The 17,623-nt window shown below is 37.0% G+C and overlaps 1 protein-coding gene across 2 annotated transcripts in view; it reads right to left on the reverse strand.

Moving 5' to 3' along the window:
* LOC126357744 (ATP-binding cassette sub-family C member Sur) overlaps positions 1-17,623 on the reverse strand; it is a 546,341-nt gene that overhangs the window by 177,829 nt on the left and 350,889 nt on the right. For both annotated transcript variants that reach the window (XM_050007483.1, XM_050007484.1), the window contains 4 exons: positions 15,484-15,646; positions 14,885-15,060; positions 11,197-11,358; positions 3,890-4,205 (listed from right to left, as the gene is read on the reverse strand). In XM_050007483.1, the coding sequence (XP_049863440.1) occupies positions 3,890-4,205; positions 11,197-11,358; positions 14,885-15,060; positions 15,484-15,646 (817 nt within the window). The remainder of the gene's footprint in view (positions 1-3,889; positions 4,206-11,196; positions 11,359-14,884; positions 15,061-15,483; positions 15,647-17,623) is intronic.

Here is a 17,623-nt window from a genome sequence, read left to right on the forward strand (position 1 = left end):
AATACAGAGATTTAGGAACTAGATTCTAAATTGTACAGCATTTCTAGGGGCAGACGTGGACTCTAACCACAATTTATTGTAGATTAAAAGTGAAGAAATTGCAAAGAGGTAGGAAATTAAGGAGGTGGGACCCAGATAAGTTGAAAGAACCAGAAGTTGCTGAGAGTTTCAGAGGGAGTTTTAGGCCACAATTTACAAGAACAGGGGGAAGGAATACAGTAGAAGATGAATGGGTAGCTTTGAGAGATGAAACAGTAAAGGCAGCAGAGTATCAAATAGGTAAAAAGACAAGGTCAAGGAGAAATCCTTGGATAACACAGGAGATACAGAATTTAATGGATGAAAGGAGAAAATACAAAAATACAGTAAACGAAGCAGGTGAAGCAAACGGGGAATACAAACATCTACAAAATGAGATTGACAGGAAGTGCAAAATGGCTAAGCAGGAATGGCTAGAGGCAAAATGTAAGGATTTAGTAGCATATATCATTGGGGAAAAGTTAGAGACCACTTACAGGAAAATTAAAGAAGCCTTTGGAGAAAAGAGAAGCAGCTGTATGAAAATCAAAAGCTCAGATGAAAAACTAGTACTTCGCAAAGAAGAGAAAGTTCAAAGGTGGAAGAATTATATAGAGAGCCTATACAAGGAAGATGAACTTGCAGGCTACAGATGAAGGTGACACAGGAGACTTGACACTTCAAGAAGAACAGATGACTTTCCGTCAGAACTACTGATAGCCGTGGGAGAGCCAGCCGTGGCACAACTCTTCCATCTGGTGTGCAAGAGGTATGAGACAGGCAAAATATCCTTAGACTTAAAGAAGTATATAATAATTCCAATTCCAAAGGAAGCAGGTGTTGACAGGTTTGAAAACCACCAGGTTCCAAAATACTAACATGAATTCTTTACAGAAGGATGGAAAAATCAGTAGAAGATGATCAATTTGGATTCTGAAGAAGTGTAGGAACACGCGAGACAATACTGATCCTATGACTTCTCTTAGAAGATAACTTAAGGAAATGAAAACATATATTTACAGTGTTTGTAGACTTAGAGAAAGCTTTTTACAAAGTTGACTGAAATACCCTCTTTGAAATTCTGAAGGTAGCATGGATAAAATACAAGAAGCAAAAGGCTATTTACAACTTTTACGGAAACCATACAGCAGTAATAAAGAGTCGAGGACCATAAAAGGGAGACAGTGCTTGAGATGGGAGTGGAACATGGTTGCAGCCTATCCCTGCTCTTCTTCAGTCTGTACAATGAGCAAGCAGTAAAGGAAACCAAAGAAAAATTTGGAGTAGCAATTGAAATTCAGGGAGCATAAATAAAAACTTTGAGGTTTGCAGATGACAATGTAATTCTGACAGAGACAGCAAAAGACTTGGAAGAAGAGTTGAACAGAATGGACAGTTTCTTGAAAGGAGGATATAAGATGAACATCAACAAAAGTGAAACAAAGATAATGAAATGTAGTCAGATTAAATCAGACAATGCTAAGGGAATTAGATTAGGAAACAAGACACTTGTAGTAGTAGAGGAGTTTTGCTATTTGGGCAATAAAATAACTAATGATGGCCAAAGTAGAGAAGATATAAAATGTAGGTAAATACATACAATTCATACACATCAAATATAGATTTAAGTGCTAGTAAGTCTTTCCTGAAAGAGATTGTATTGAGTGCACCCATGTATGTTAGTGAAACATGGATGATAAACAGTTTAGATGAGTAGAGAATAGAAGCTTTTGCAGTGTGGTGTCACAGAAGAATGCTGAAGATTAGACGGATACATCACATAACTAATGAGGAGGTACTGAATAGAACTGGAGAGAAAAGAAATTTGTGGCACAATCTGACTAGAAGAATGGATGGTTTGATAGGTTGGTTGGTTGGTTTGCTTGGGGAAGGAGACCAGACAGCGTGGTCATTGGTCTCATTGGTGTACGGAAGGATGGGGAAGGAAGTCGGCCATGCCCTTTCAGACGAACCATCCCGGCATTTGCCTGCAGTGATTTAGGGAAATCACGGAAAACCTAAATCAGGGTGGCCGGACGCGGGATTGAACCATCATCCTCCCGAATGTGAGTCCAGTGCCTTACCACTGCACCGCCTTGCTCGGTGATGGTTTGATAGGACACATTCTGAGATATCAAGGGATCACCAATGTAGTACTGGTGGGAATTGTGGGGGTGGGGATTGTAGAATGAGATAAGATGAAGTGAAGAGGCTTGCACAGGATAGAGTAGCATGGAGAGCCATATCAAACCAGTCTTCAGACTGAAGACCAGAATAATACATGACCATGCAGCTAATAGAATTTTTCAATCCTTGAATCTAAATATGGATTTGGGTATAATTCATCTACACTACTATATAAAGACAAGTAGTTGTTTAGTGTTGTTACCAAAAGTCATAAAAAAGTACTTGACCAACTTACTTCAAATTTTTATACAATCCTCTAATAAATATGTATAAATGGGAAACATTATTACTAAAAATCTCAAAAAGCTCTTGACTGATTTTCTTCAGAGTTGAACATGATGCTCTAATTAACTTTTGGATGGACATAGACTAATGATTTTTTAAAATATGTAGAACATGACAGGGAAATGTTGTTGGCAAATATTCTGAAAAACTCTTGACCATTTTATCTCAAAATTGTACACAGTATTCTAATACATATTCAGACAGACATATATATAGTTTTTTAGACAACAATGTACAGATTTTCTGTTAAAACTGACTGTGAAAAAAAAATGATGGGCTGTGATAATGTGTGGTTTCACTTTCTTTGTCACCATCAGTTTTAACTATGATAATAGAGCATTAAAACAATAGACAGATTGTTTCTCCCATATACATTCCTTCTTCTTATACATAATTTTAAACAAACATTGTATACACAACAGTGTGTTGTTTTGTTTTCTATCTCACAGTTGTTTTAACAGAAAACAGGGAAGTTGTAGTTTTGGTTTATTGGCTTATGATTAGAGTACTGCTACAGAAACTGAATCACCCAAAACTTTGTCATCCTATCCATTTGCAGATTAAAACTAAGTGAAATACTATCATTCAGCTTCTGTACTCACAAATCCAGCAGCTGAAGAGGTCTCTCAACAAAACTCTACATACACATGATCCCAGCCAATTTACTCATTCTTTTACGCGATTTCAATTCCCAACAGAAATTTCATTTACAGTAACAATAAGTGAGGCTCAAGTTCACAGAGCGGACGAGGAAGAGAAGTTGTACAGAAGAGAGGAAATGGGATGTAGAGAGGGAGAAAAAGGAGATGGATGGAGAGTGGGGGAGGAGGAGATGGAGAGGGATGGGGGAGGAGATGGAGAGACAGTAGTGAGGAGGAGGAGATGTACAAAGACAAGGGTAAGGAGGAGATGGAGAGAGGGGGGAGGAGCAGGAGAAGGAGATGGCCAAAGAGAGGGGGAGGAGGAGATAGACTGAAAGAGAGAGGAGAAGGACATTAGGATGTATTTCCAATTCCCATGCCTATTTAGCATTTGTGAAGCATTCCCAAGTTTTCTAGTACATATATAAAGTAATCTAGAAGTAATTACCTTAATTATTGGTTTAAGCAAGTTAGCACTACCCATAATTTGTTGTTAATGTTATTAACAGAAGCAGACAGCAGTGGTAGGTTGATTTCAAGTGTTAATGTAAAACTTGAATTATTCCACATCCCTGAAGACTCTGCTTCATGACAGAATGTATGGAAGGTGATGTATATATCAATGAATGAACAAAATAAATAAACATATGAAATTTCTACACAGAATAATTAATTTCAAATTACTGCAGGGATTACAAATAGTTTTCATAACATAATAATAGTGTATTAAGTTACAACTGAGTAATAATTCAAATTACCTTTTGGAATAGTAACATCTGTTAATGTAAGGGTATTAAGTCTTGACTGCTCACTCCATGAAAAAACACCATTTCTTACAGAAACAACTGTATCTGTTTCACTATTAGAAAAGTCTCCACTGACAACACTCTCTTTATTGTCTGTTTTTCTAACAGCATCTTCATTCACATCATCAGCATTATCATCTTCTTCATCCTCATTATCATCTGTGCCATCTTCCTCATCAGTATGTTGCCACTCTTTACTTTCAGGAATATCGTGCAAGCTGAACACACTGTCAGAATATTCTTCTCTCAGTTTAAGTGTGATGTTTACCTGTATTTGAATTTTTATTCAAAAGCAGTTCTTACTTTTAATAAAGTGAGTGTTTGTGTGAAAATTTTTATGGAGTGTAGTAGATGAAAAATCTTCCAGGAAAATTAAAAGACAGGTATTCAAAATAAGAAAATAAACTGCTAAGCCAAATTTTTAAGCTGGTCAAATGTTTGTGATAAATGCTTTTTGAAAATGCACTGATAAACATAATTTGAATTGGTGGTTTATTTCAGGCTATTTTAAGACAGAACAATGCTGCAAAATTGAGCTCCATGTTAACAAATCTAAAAGATAAGAGAGAATTAAGTTGGCATAAACTCATATAAATGCCATCACCAAAAATAAATTGTAATATAGTCAGTGGTCCATTTTGGCATCTTTTTCAAAAATGCTGAAATATTTATCATAAAATAAATATTTTTTAATAAACAAAAACTGTCATGTGAAGAACTACAGTATTTCATATATGGATAAAGTGAGGTACTGGCATATTTTCTTGACACATAAAACTATACCCTCTGTAATATATTTCACTAAAGGGCACACATACCCTTTAATAACACCATCTGAGTCTCTTACAGCCAGAAAACAACTATAATTATTTGTCAGTTACTACTAAGTATGGAAGGACTACCACTGTGACTGAGTCTTGTTATCAATTACAAAATTAGTTACAGCTGTTATATCTTGGAATAAACAAATATAATTAATATGGTATGGGAGGTTATGACAGGTGTAAATACTTTAAGAATCAAGGAAAGAACTCATCGAATAGTAGAACTGTTGAGACACCAACAAGTAGATGAAAAAGAATGAAAATTTTGCTAACTTTCATACAAATACGTTAACAAGCTATACTATACTCTCTCTCTCTCTCTCTCTCTCTCTCTCTCTCTCTCTCTCTCTCTCTCTCACACACACACACACACACACACATACACACACAGTTACAGTCTGTTTATTCAGCTGGCACAGTGAAGCTGCATAGTAGTGTGGCTCGTATTTTTCAGGTTTGTTTTTTTCATTAGATTACCCCATAGTTTGGCTCCATTGTACAAAATTATGACTGATCTGTAATTTGGGCTCCATAAGAGAAGGGTAAGGCATACTCCTAAGCCCTTACTTGTGAAAAAGGAAAAAAAATCTTATTTTTTTAAATTAAAAAACTATTGTTTGGAATCAGCTGACAAACCAATAACTTTATTATTATAAACTTACGGAGATCAGACATTCTTTTCCATTGACATAGAAAGAATGTTGCATAAAATTTTTCAATATTTTCACATTACACAGTGTGTGTGTGTGTGTGTGTGTGTGTGTGTGTGTGTGTGTGTGTGTTAGTGTGGAGAAACTGAAATCATTCTGGGATTTTGTTTATACTGAATACAAGTTCTACATGGTATTAAAACTAGATAGTTGTTAATGTTGCCATGAGCTACAAGAGTTACTGATATGTGTGAACCTTTTAAATCTTATTTTCTGTCTCAAGATAGGTGTTCTACATGCTGAAACAGTTTTTGGGAACCCACAGTCACTTCTTCAGCTTCATTTCACACAAAGCCAATTGAAAATGTTTTCAAATTCAAGCCAAAAGTTGGAAAGAGCCACAATTTCAGCTACAGAACCAACTGAGAAGTTAGAGCTGTTTAAAGAAAACATCAATAACATGAAATTTAGTAAATTTCAAACTTCATTTATTTCCATTTTAATTAACTTGAAAAAGGAAGGTATTTTCACTCAGTCAAAGCACAAGACAATTGCCAATTTATTTTATGACACTTTTGTGATTTCTCCATTTCAACCTCTAAAATCATTCCATTGAGTAACACTAAAAATTTCTATTTCTTGGGCTGTAGCTAAGCCATGTCTCCACAATATCCTTCCTTCCAGGAGTGCTTGTTCTGCAAGGTTCACTGGAGAGCATCTGTGAAGTTTGGAAGGTAGGAGATGAGGTACTGGTGGAAGTAAAGCTGTAAGGATGGGGCATGAGTCATGTTTGGGTAGCTCAGATCATAGAGCACTTGCCGGCAAAAGGCAAAAGTCCCAAGTTTGAGTCTCAGACTGACACACAGTTTTATCTGCCAGGAAGTTCATATCAGCACACACTGTGCTGGAGAGTGAAAATTTCATTCTGTCTGAAATTTCTTTAGACAGTAGATTCAGGTACAACATTTCAGACAGGTGAAGGTGTATTATTTGATGAGGTAGGATGCATGAACAACTTTGTATCTAAGAACCTTGACGAATGGAAAATAGCTAATTGGGAAACAGATAAGAGATGGTGAGTTGTATTCCATACACTTAAAGTATAGGCACTTCATGTACCAGGCACAAATGCTGTTGTAGAAAGGGTATTTTCCACTGTGAATTCCATTTGCATTGATGAGAAAACCATTTTACTGCTGAAACTAGATATTAGACTCTGAGAAGATTGAGTAGCAGTATATGTCCAAAACGACCCAATCTTTGGCAAATGAAGTGCTGCTTTCACCCCGTGACAATGCTACTCACACATGCATCTCAGGGTTTCATCAAAAGATTTACCTGAGATGCCTGGTTTTCCCCAATTGAAATTCCCAATTTCCCCGAAACAATTTCTGTCATATGTGAGAGGAAGATTTACTTTACTAGTTATCCTGGGTGCAAATTATTATTTTTTTAATTGTCACATCACTTATTAGCAATTATTCAAACTACAGCTAGTACTTAGAATTTTATCAACAATTCTGTACCAGTAAGGTATAAGGTTTTCTAGCCCCTGCATATTCCTTTGCCACCATCCCAGGCCATGCTGTGTCATTTTGTGATGACCTCAAGCATACGATAATCCTTACAACAACACAATTCAAACTGTTGTCACTGGACTGTAATAACAATAAAATGAACAATGAGACTCATGTTTCAAACCATATTCTTTTGACCCTAAGGTCATTTTTAACTTGAAGCATGACATAATGAGAAAGGCAGCAGAGTACTACTTTGCAACAAAATTAGCCCTCAAGTGGGTGTACTGATTTCCATAACATGAACAGATGTGTGGTGTACTTTATACATATGTAAAGGATAACTATCTTTATGTTACCAAGGTAAACATATATGAGCAAAATCACAGTATAATCTTTGTTTAATTAAACAATGTTAAAATAAACTTATATTATATGAGCTAAATCACTGTTTAATAACTGCTGTACCAATATTGTTCTTTTGTTCCCGTGTTTTGAGTGCAATGAGTGAAATGACTTTGAAATGAAAGAAAGTGGCTGTTTTGATGGGCAAAAATTTGAAAGTGCTAAACAGAGTAAACAAAGGAGAAATGCTGAAAAACATACCAGCAGAATATGGTTTAGAAAATCACCTGAGTCAGACAGAAAGAAGAATCAAAAATAAATTGAAGACTTCTGCTTCAAATTGATAATTAAAGACAGTTTGCAGCTCCATGGTACAATAGGATAGCAAGAAATGAAACACTAGATGAAGCATTATTTGTTTGGCTCATTGAGAAAAAAGAACATGGTGTTCCAGAACATGGTGTTCCAGAACCTGGTGCAGTCTTTCAGAAAAAGGCACTAAACTTAAACAGCAAGGTACCCGATGGCAATACTAACTTCACAGCCAGCCTGGGTTGGTAAGTAAGTGATCAGTAAATATCTAAAATTTGGTTTTTATGGGTGCATCTTCTTGAGACCTAGTTACTGAACTACTGATTCTGTAGACACAAAAACAGTATGGCCTGCTGTTTGTGAGTCCACTGCTGAAGTTTGTGAAGTTATCAATATCTCTGAACTCCTTGAAATGTTAGCAAACCTGACAACACAGATGCCTGGTTGCAGAATGATAGTGATGCTGGTTACAGTATGACAACCAATGAGTAAATTTGTATTTCTTCCTGTTACTTACTGTTATGGTGAAGTGGACAATGAAGGTGATGTTTCAGGGGAATAAATAATGCATCTTGCAGAGACAATGGCTGGAAAAACTATTGGTTTACCTAGAACATCTGCTGGTAACAAGTTAGTAAAACATCTCATTATCATGCTGCTCTCAGATGCCACAGAAGTTTGAAACAAAAGAAATGTAGACATTATGTCAGTAAATAAATGTCTGTAGACTACAGTAAGTATAGTTTAAGTGAGAAAAATGTTTTTCTTGTTAGTGTCACAGTAAAATGTTTGTATACTGTAGTGCATATTAAATTTTATATTTAGTAGAACATTTCTGGATTATCCAGATTTTTGGTAATGCAGATTACATCCAGTACCACCTAATCTGAGTAAACAATGTTCTTATGTGTGATGTATCCACAGCTGTATGAAAAATCCTCACATTCATGTTATGCTTCATCACGTACACAACCCTGCAATTGAAAATGGACCTGAAGCCCAAGAACCAATGGATAATAACAGAGATTCCCCAAGTCAGTAACTACATTTTAGTTTGCCATGAACAATAAACAAACACCACATCAGTTTAATATCCTTCTTCACCTTCTCCTTACACAGGTACAGAGCCAATTTCTTGGAACAGAATTTCAAAGTGTTTCACAACAAAATAACTCAGAATATTTCTTCTCATCAATGAACAGTTCAGCTCCCCCTGTAGTCTCTCAGAATTTTCTGAGTCTGTCACAATTCCTTGGGATCTACTGAACTTTTCCAGTAATTGCAGTTTTTCTGATAACTACTAATGTTCCAGATTTTCCAGACAAGTTGCCCACTCTGAATCTCATGTGCTAGTTTTTGGCCTAAAACAGCATGACTCCCATGGCTCACACACCCTACCAACCTGAACAGCTCCATGTGACTGCTTCCTGCTTCTGCACATGAAGAGGAGCAGGTCATTGATTTAATTACATAAAAGCAAACAAGAAAGAAATTAGTGAGAAACTATTATCATTGCAGATGAATAAAAAAAATGATTCCAATAATGGATTCAGTTATTTGACAAATACATTATTCACAATGGTGAGTCCTTTGGATGAGCAATGAATAAAAATTCATGCAATTGCTGAGACTGTAGGCATCTTAGCTTAGTGAGTCCATAATATTCTACAAAGAGAATTTACTATGAAAAAGCTGCGTGTCAGGTGGGTGTCACAATTGCTCACAGTCAACCAGCATCCAGCACAATATACCAACAGAATGTCTAGTGACATGTAATTGCAATCCACTAGACTTTATTGCACTGATTTGTGACTGTTGATGAAACCTGTATCCATTATCAGACACTAGAGTCTAGAGGAATAATCCTCGTAGAATACTTGGAAAAAGACAGAATGATAACTGGACCTTATTATGCTTCACTGTTGGATCATTTCAATCTTGCACCGGCTGAAAAAAGGCCAAGGTTGGCACACAACAAAGTGCTATTTTACAAGCATAATGCACTATCAGTGATAACAGTGGTGAAGGTGCATGCAGTGGGCTTTGAATTGTTTCCTCATCCAACCTATTCACCAGACCTAGCCCCAACAGATATCGCCCTGTTTCCTTAAATTGAAACTTTGGCTTGCTGGGACAAAATTTTCATCATATGAGGAAATGATAGTTGCACTCAATCATTATTTTACAGAATTTGACAGAAAGGAGACTATTTTAAGAAGTAAGATGAGCTGCTTATAAAACAAAAAATATTTTTAAAACTGAGGTTGTGGAAAGCACCAAGAGGGATGTGATGCTATGGTGACTCCAGAGACATAGGCGACTGCTATAGGTTTCTAGGATGAAGATCCATGGCATGAACAGCCCGAACGAGGTGGTCCCACAAGTTCTTGATTGGGTTTCAATCTTGGGCATTTGGTGGCCAAATGAGTACAGTGAACTCATCCTGGTGCTCTTCAAAACACGCAAGTCCACTGCAAGCTGTGTGACACATTGGATTGTCTTGTTGGCAGATGTCTTTGTGCCAAGGAAAAACCAACTCCAAGGCCTCCAAGGGTAGAGGCATAATTAGTTTGATCTATTGTGCCTCCCAAAATGACAAGATCAGCCAGGGGATGCCATGAAAACATTCTCCAGATCATAACACTCCCTCCTGGTTGCAGGGTGTTTGCTTTCACACTTTTCATGCCGTTCACGCCAATGGCCATATGTCCAATGGAGCATAAAATGTGATTCATCTGAAAAAGACCACCTGTCACCACTCAGTGCATTTCTAGTTATCGTACTGGCATGCAAATTCCAGTCTTCATTGCTGATGAACAACAATTAGCATAGGTGTAAGAACGAAGTGCTTGCTATGGAGGCCATTAAACAGCGACAGTTGCTGAACAGTCATTAAGGAGACACTGTTGGTAGCCTCTTAGTTCATCCAGATGGCCAGTTTCTCAACAGGTGCATGTCATTTTGCCTGTTCACGCCTCTGCAGCCATCATTCACACCTGTCATCTATTGCCCTTGTCGCACTACAGTTGACTTAGCGTGGGTTTTGGATAGTGACATTTTGGCATGCACAGTATCTTTTAACCACATTGGTACCCAAACATTTTATAAACTTAGCCAACCCCAGATAAATATCTCCATTTTCCGATTATGTCAGTGACTCAGTGACTGCACTGTTTTCTAGAGCCCCCCCCCCCCCCCCCTTCTCACTGACACACTGACAAGCTTTATATATCCTCCACTGCTAGTGATGTCACCTGCCATCGGTTTAGTGGTTTCTGCACATTGACATCAAACATAAACAACCATCTCTAACTATGCTGTGTGTGTATTAAATATTTTCCTTAATGTACCTATTGACAGCAATGAAATCTCACCTCTTGCACTGGCAAAAGTGTTTGAAATGGATGGATAGTTAAATTAATATAAAATATTTATGGTGCCTTTTAATTTATCTACTTTCTTGATGACTACTTACATTAGTATTTAAATGAAAAGAAATGCTCCACTACTGCCCCACATGAAATGCATGAAATAAATTAAGGAAATGAAAAAATGTTTGCATTACTGGCAAACTGACAGTGAAACCTGTGAACTGTATGATATATACATACATTTTTACTGCTGGCAGGCATCATTGTATATCCTTTATTGGTGATGTTTCTGTTGTCAAAATTCTTAAAAACAGTTTTAGATTCAATATAATGTTGATGATTGTGAAAACCACTGCCTGTTTCTGGAAGGGAAAGAAACTCCTGTAACCTCCTGGTACTCACCTAATGCAACAAAAAATGAAGAAAAGGAACTATTATTTCACAATCTAAATCATGAAAATACATGTAAAACAAAACATGAAACCTGTTTCTACATGATATATCTTCTTCCACATCACATTCAGTTAGTTCTGCACATTTAGTATAGCTGTGTGAATCACTATGAAATACATGGTAGAAAGTACTTTTCCCATCATTTCTAAGATTTCTGCTAGTTCTATTCATATATGGTGCACTGAAGAAATGACTACTTATATCTTGATACAAGTGTTCATATTAGTCTAATTTTATCTTAAAAAACAGTCCATGGGAAAAATACATAAAGGCAAAAAGAATATTCATTGGGTCCTCTATGAAAATTAGCATTTGGAATGTCCTAAGCTGATTTTTGCAATATATTATATATCTTTCTTCAAATATCTGTCAACTGAGATTTTTCAGCATTTATGTTACTGTCCCTCATGAGCTAAACAAGTGTGCTTGTAAGTATGTTCCCTCTCTTCATACATACTTGATGCCATCTGTTGGTCTAACTTGACATAGATGCCATACACAGGAACAAGTACACCATTATAAGCTGTACATGTGTTTTGTAAGTGATATCTTTTATGGACAATCAATAGTTTCCCAATATCCTACTAATAAATTAAAGCCTCTCATTCCTGTTAGCCACAGTTCAACATACATGATCATTTCACTCCATACTCCTCTACATTATTACAGCTTCGAGGGTTGGAACTTAAATAGGGGTAACTATTTATTCACAACTGATACAAAAGAGTTACATGTTTGGACATGTTCAAAGTAGTCACCAGATTTGTGCATATCCCATTGCCAGTGATGTGGATACCGTTAGCAGAGCCTGATCTGTTGATGGTACGAATGGAGCGGTCTGCTGCCTGTCAAATCTCTGGAACAGTTCTGAAGCGAATGCCACGAAGTGATTCCTTCATCTTCAGAATCAAATCAAAGTTACAAGGACTTAGTCCAGGGAGTATGGTGCATAGTACAGTACTTCCCAGTCCCAACAACCGAACAGAGCAGCCACAGCTTGTGCTGTATGCGCCTGCACATTGTTGTGCAAAATGATGGCTGGATTGCACAGAAAGTGTCGCTGCTTCTTTCGCAAAGCTGGTCGCAGGTGATGCTCCAAAACCAAACAGTAATACTGTGCATTGATGGTCTGCCATGAAGGAATATAATGCATTAGGATAACACCATCACAGTCCTACATGAGAATCAGTATAACTTTATACCGCTCCATTTGAACCATCAACAGAACAGGCTCTGCTAATGGAATACTATGCCTTCCACATTGCTGGCAACAGGTTTTACACAATGCTGGTGACTGCTCTGAAGGACAGTAACAGGTGCAAACATGTAACTCTTTTGTATCAGTTGTGAATAAATAGTTGCCACTATTTAAGTTCCAAACCTCATATGTTGTTTATCATTTTTTCTTTACTAGACTGACTGCAGTTATGACTCATTAATTCTGCTTTTAAAGGCTACTACATGTTAATCTTAGGTGAAATGCATAACTTTATATTTCTCTGGAAATCTGATTGGGATTCACCACAATTTTCATTGGATAACAGTTCCTCATAGATGACTACATCATTCACAAAGACAGAGAATGCAACTGGCACTACTTGGTATGTCTTTAAGATACAACAAGGAACAGTCATTCTGATACCATTCTTTTCTTAGGCTCTACCTGAAATTACTCCTGTATCTCTGCATGGTTATCCATTCAGGGTAAGAAGAAGTTTTAAACCCAGTAACAGATCACTGTCTCCTACCCACTTATTTTCTTTAGTAAGCATCTGTGTAGTACAGAACTATTCAAAGGTGATGAAGTACCACATACATCTGACTACTTCTACCCATGGTTCTTATAGCATATGTTGTTGGATTTTGTGTAATGAGTCCCCCCCCCACCTCTTTTTTTTTTTTTTTTTTTGCTGAAATTCATACTGGGACCCATAGAGAAGGTTGTTTTACACCTGATCTCAATCTATATTGTGTATCACCATATTGTCTGACCCAGCACCAGCAACTCTTACATAATCAAGTCTTGTAATCCCATCAGACTCATTGATGGATCACTTAATGATTATGCATAAATCCAGCAAAGTCACTAGGTGCAGCGCAGAAGGATATAGCTGCCAGCAATGGGTCGTGAGGCAAAAACACTTGTGACAGATTTAAAGGTTGCCAGAGACCACCAAACTCTGACTTTTTGACCAACTAATATTAATGCCAGTTCTCCAGTGTATCTATTGACAATGTTCCTGCACTATATGGTTTGCTCCTGGACTGTGATTTGAACTTTGTTGTTACCTGTCAACAACATTTGGCTTGTACACTGATTTACCTGCCTGTCTAAAGCAAGACTGCACTCGATCACTGTTGAATAGACCATTATGTTTTCAGTGACTGGACTGTCAGCTTACTGGTGCACTGGCTATATTCCAGTCAAACTTAAAAACAGCATTCTCCAGCACAGGCATGTGAGTTATTCAACAAACATTCACAGTACTGTATTGACTATTCATTTATGTGTCTTATTTGGAAGTAAGTTGTGATTAGTAAAATCAGACTTACACCAAAGATGGCTGTTCTCATATATGGAGAACATTGGCCAAAAGTACTTGCTCAAAATACTGATAATTCATTTGCAAACCCACTTTGAAGTAATAAAATATCTTCAATTAAAAGACTCTTGTTGCAATGATACTGGAGACAGTGTCCATATACTGAGTAGAGCATAAGACTAGAGGCTTTTTCCACTGATTCTGCTGGTTACATAGTGTTGAATGTGGCAATAGCAGGTGTAGATGGATGCTGGTGACACACATCCTCCTTTGGACTGTGACAATGGACCAGAACCCAGTCTCTCTTAAGGCTTTTAGAATGACAATCATGTTTGCTAATCATTACAATAAAAATATTTTGAAAAGTTATGACATTCTTAATGTCCATGTACCTTCAATTTCCAGTATTACATTTCACAACTGAATGAGGAAAGTCTTGATACAGTACTTAATAATAGCAGACTGGCACCATCTGTTCATTGTATAAATAAAAGCACAAGAAAATTTTTGTATAGATTACACACATGAGTTCCCAGTTGACTCAATATTCTTGTTTAATTTGAACTTTTATACCAGGTGTCAGTTAACAGCATATATAGACTTGGAAAAATTCATGAGACAATGCTGAATTGTAATATTTATGTATTATGGCTGGTTTCAGTCACTGTATGTCCTCCAGATAAGAAAGAATACAATCACAAATCATGCCATACACATGAAGACATGTATGACTTGTGATGCTGTGATTGTATTCATTCTTATCTGGGGAATAGCCAGTGACCAAAACCAGTTGTAATAAGTAAGCACTGTAAAACAGCATTATGTTAGACATTTTTAACTTGTTTATATTCTTATTTTTGTTTAGTTAACATAAGGCAATATTTAAGTGTAAATTAATATTTTATATTGAATAATTAATTTTTTTTACTCACCACAGCACTAATGATTATTGGTACTGTCACAGGAAAAATAAATAGGGGAACAGTTAGCTGATTGAATAATGCAAGCCCTGCAAACACATTTGCAGGTGTGAGTGGCTCCTCCATTAGAAAGCAAGCACCAAATGTTACGAGAGTTACAAGAACTGATGATGCATGGGTTAAAAATGCTGAAAAGAATGGAGACATTTATAAAATCTACACCTTCTTCTTGAAAGACATATATAATTATTACAACTGCAACTGCTTAACTGTATAATGAAATCATTTTCAAGGAACAAAAGCATCAAAGAAGAATATTCCAAGTGCATGGAAAGAAAGCAGAGGAAAAAAACAATATATGGAGGAACAGCTATGAAGTGAATAGAAAGATAAATGCTAAAGAGCAATGAATATCATGTTATTACTCGCTAGTTTTGAACTACACATCAGACAGAAAGAATTACAATTTTTATGAAACAGCAATTAATAAGATTATTCTCAATTGACCAACACTTTTAATGAGCTACAACAATGCACATTCTGGAAAACTGTTAATTAAAATACTTCTGAGCACAGAAAAAGAAGAATTTTTTCGACTTAATAAAACTTACTCATTATTGCCCAATATAAAGATTCTTTGTTCAATAAGAACAGCTCCTTTCTTCGAGTTTCTAGGATTTTAGAAGCATAAATATCTTCCCAGCCATATAATTTTAGAAGTTTAATGCCTTGCAGAATTTCATTAATTTTTCTAAGTCGTTCATCACTGATTTCCTACAAATATAGAAAAAGGATGTAGATGCATAGACAGAGCACAATAATTACATATTTATAAAAGACAAGAATTGCAGTAAGCGATACAGTCTTCTTGTTCCTGCATTGTTCTTGTTATAGCAGCATTTCACTAAGTCTCTCAATGTCTTTTACTCTCAACAGGTAATATTTCATTTAACTATTAACTTTAATCAGTAACAGGAAATTCTTCAAGCACATTATTATGCTTCTGTCATTATGACAACAGTGGACACACCACTCAAAAATCTTACAGTTTCAGTGATTTTCATAAATGACTGATAAATTTTGTGAACAGACAGAAGACAGTATTCAGTAATTGTGAACATAATAACACCTTTGAATAATAAAGTCGTTAAACATTTAATTCCACATCCTACAAAACTTTTATAATTTCAAGCTGATTCATAAATTATGACATTGCTTCATAAATAGATACATAACAATTTTTGGAGTACTGATTGCATAATTTTACTTGGCCCATGAATGCAGGATATCGAGAGTGGAAGGTTGTGATTGGTTCATAGGAAACTGGCTGCTGATACAAGCCCTGCCTCCTCCTCCCAGAGCAGCCAGTGTAAAGGTTATAAAAGAAATGAAAATATAATGCATTAAAATGTCACACAATTGATACAAAAGTCAATGATGAGTCAGTAGAAGAACCATGTACAGCTTCCTTGTTCATTTCTGTGAAAAATACACTACTGGCCATTAAAATTGCTACACCAAGAAGAAATGCAGATGATAAACAGGCACTCATTGGACAAATATATTATGCTAGAACTGACATGTGATTACATTTTCATGCAATTTGGGTGCATAGATCCTGTGAAATCAGTACCCAGAACAACCACCTCTGGCCGTAATAACAGCCTTGGTACACCTGGGCATTGAGTCAAACAGACCTTGGATGGTGTGTACAGGTACAGCTGCTGATGCAGCTTCAACAAATTACCACAGTTCATCAAGAGTAGTGACTGGCGTATTATGACGAGCCAGTTGCTCGGCCATCATTGACCAGACATTTTCAGTTGATGAGAGATCTGGAGAATGTGCTGGCCAGGGCAGCAGTCGAACATTTTCTGGATCCAGAAAGGCCCATACAGGATCTGCAACATGCGGTCATGCATTATCCTGCTGAAATGTAGGGTTTCGCAGGGATCAAATGAAGGGTAGAGCCACAGGTCATAACACATCTGAAATGTAACATCCACTGTTCAAAGTGCCGTCAATGCGAACAAGAAGTGACTGAGACATGTAACCAATGGCACCCCATACCATCACGCCAGGTGATACGTCAGTATGGTTATGATGAATACACGCTTCCAATGTGTGTTCACTGTGATGTCGCCAAACACGGATACGACCCTTCATCCGAAAAATTGCAATGCAGTGTCAAGGGTAACCTCAGCAATTGTCTCCAAGCTGATAGTCCATGCTGCTGCAAACATCATCAAACTGTTCATTCAGATAGTTGTTGCCTTGGAAACATCCCCATCTGTCGACTCAGGGATTGAGACATGGCTGCAAGATCCGTTACAGCCATGCGGATAAGATGCCTGTCATCTTGACTGCTAGTGATACGAGGCCATTGGGATCCAGCACGGCATTCTGTATTACCCTACTGAACACACCGATGCATATTCTGCTAACAGTCATTGGATCTCGACCAACGCGAGCAGCAATGTCGCGATATGATAAACCGCAATCGCGATAGGCTACAATCTGACCTTTATCAAAGTCGGAAATGTGATGGTACACATTTCTCCTTCTTACACGAGGCATCACAACAACATTTCACCAGGCAAAGCCGGTCAACTGCTGTTTTTTGTATGAGAAATCGGTTGGACTCTTTCCTCATGTCAACACATTGTAGGTGTCGTCACAGGCGCCGACCTTGTGTGAATGCTCTGAAAAGCTAATCATTTGTATATCACAGCATCTTATTCCTGACGGTTA

Source organism: Schistocerca gregaria, chromosome 1 (assembly GCF_023897955.1).
Source record: "Schistocerca gregaria isolate iqSchGreg1 chromosome 1, iqSchGreg1.2, whole genome shotgun sequence".
Classification (NCBI taxonomy): Eukaryota; Metazoa; Arthropoda; class Insecta; order Orthoptera; family Acrididae; genus Schistocerca; species Schistocerca gregaria.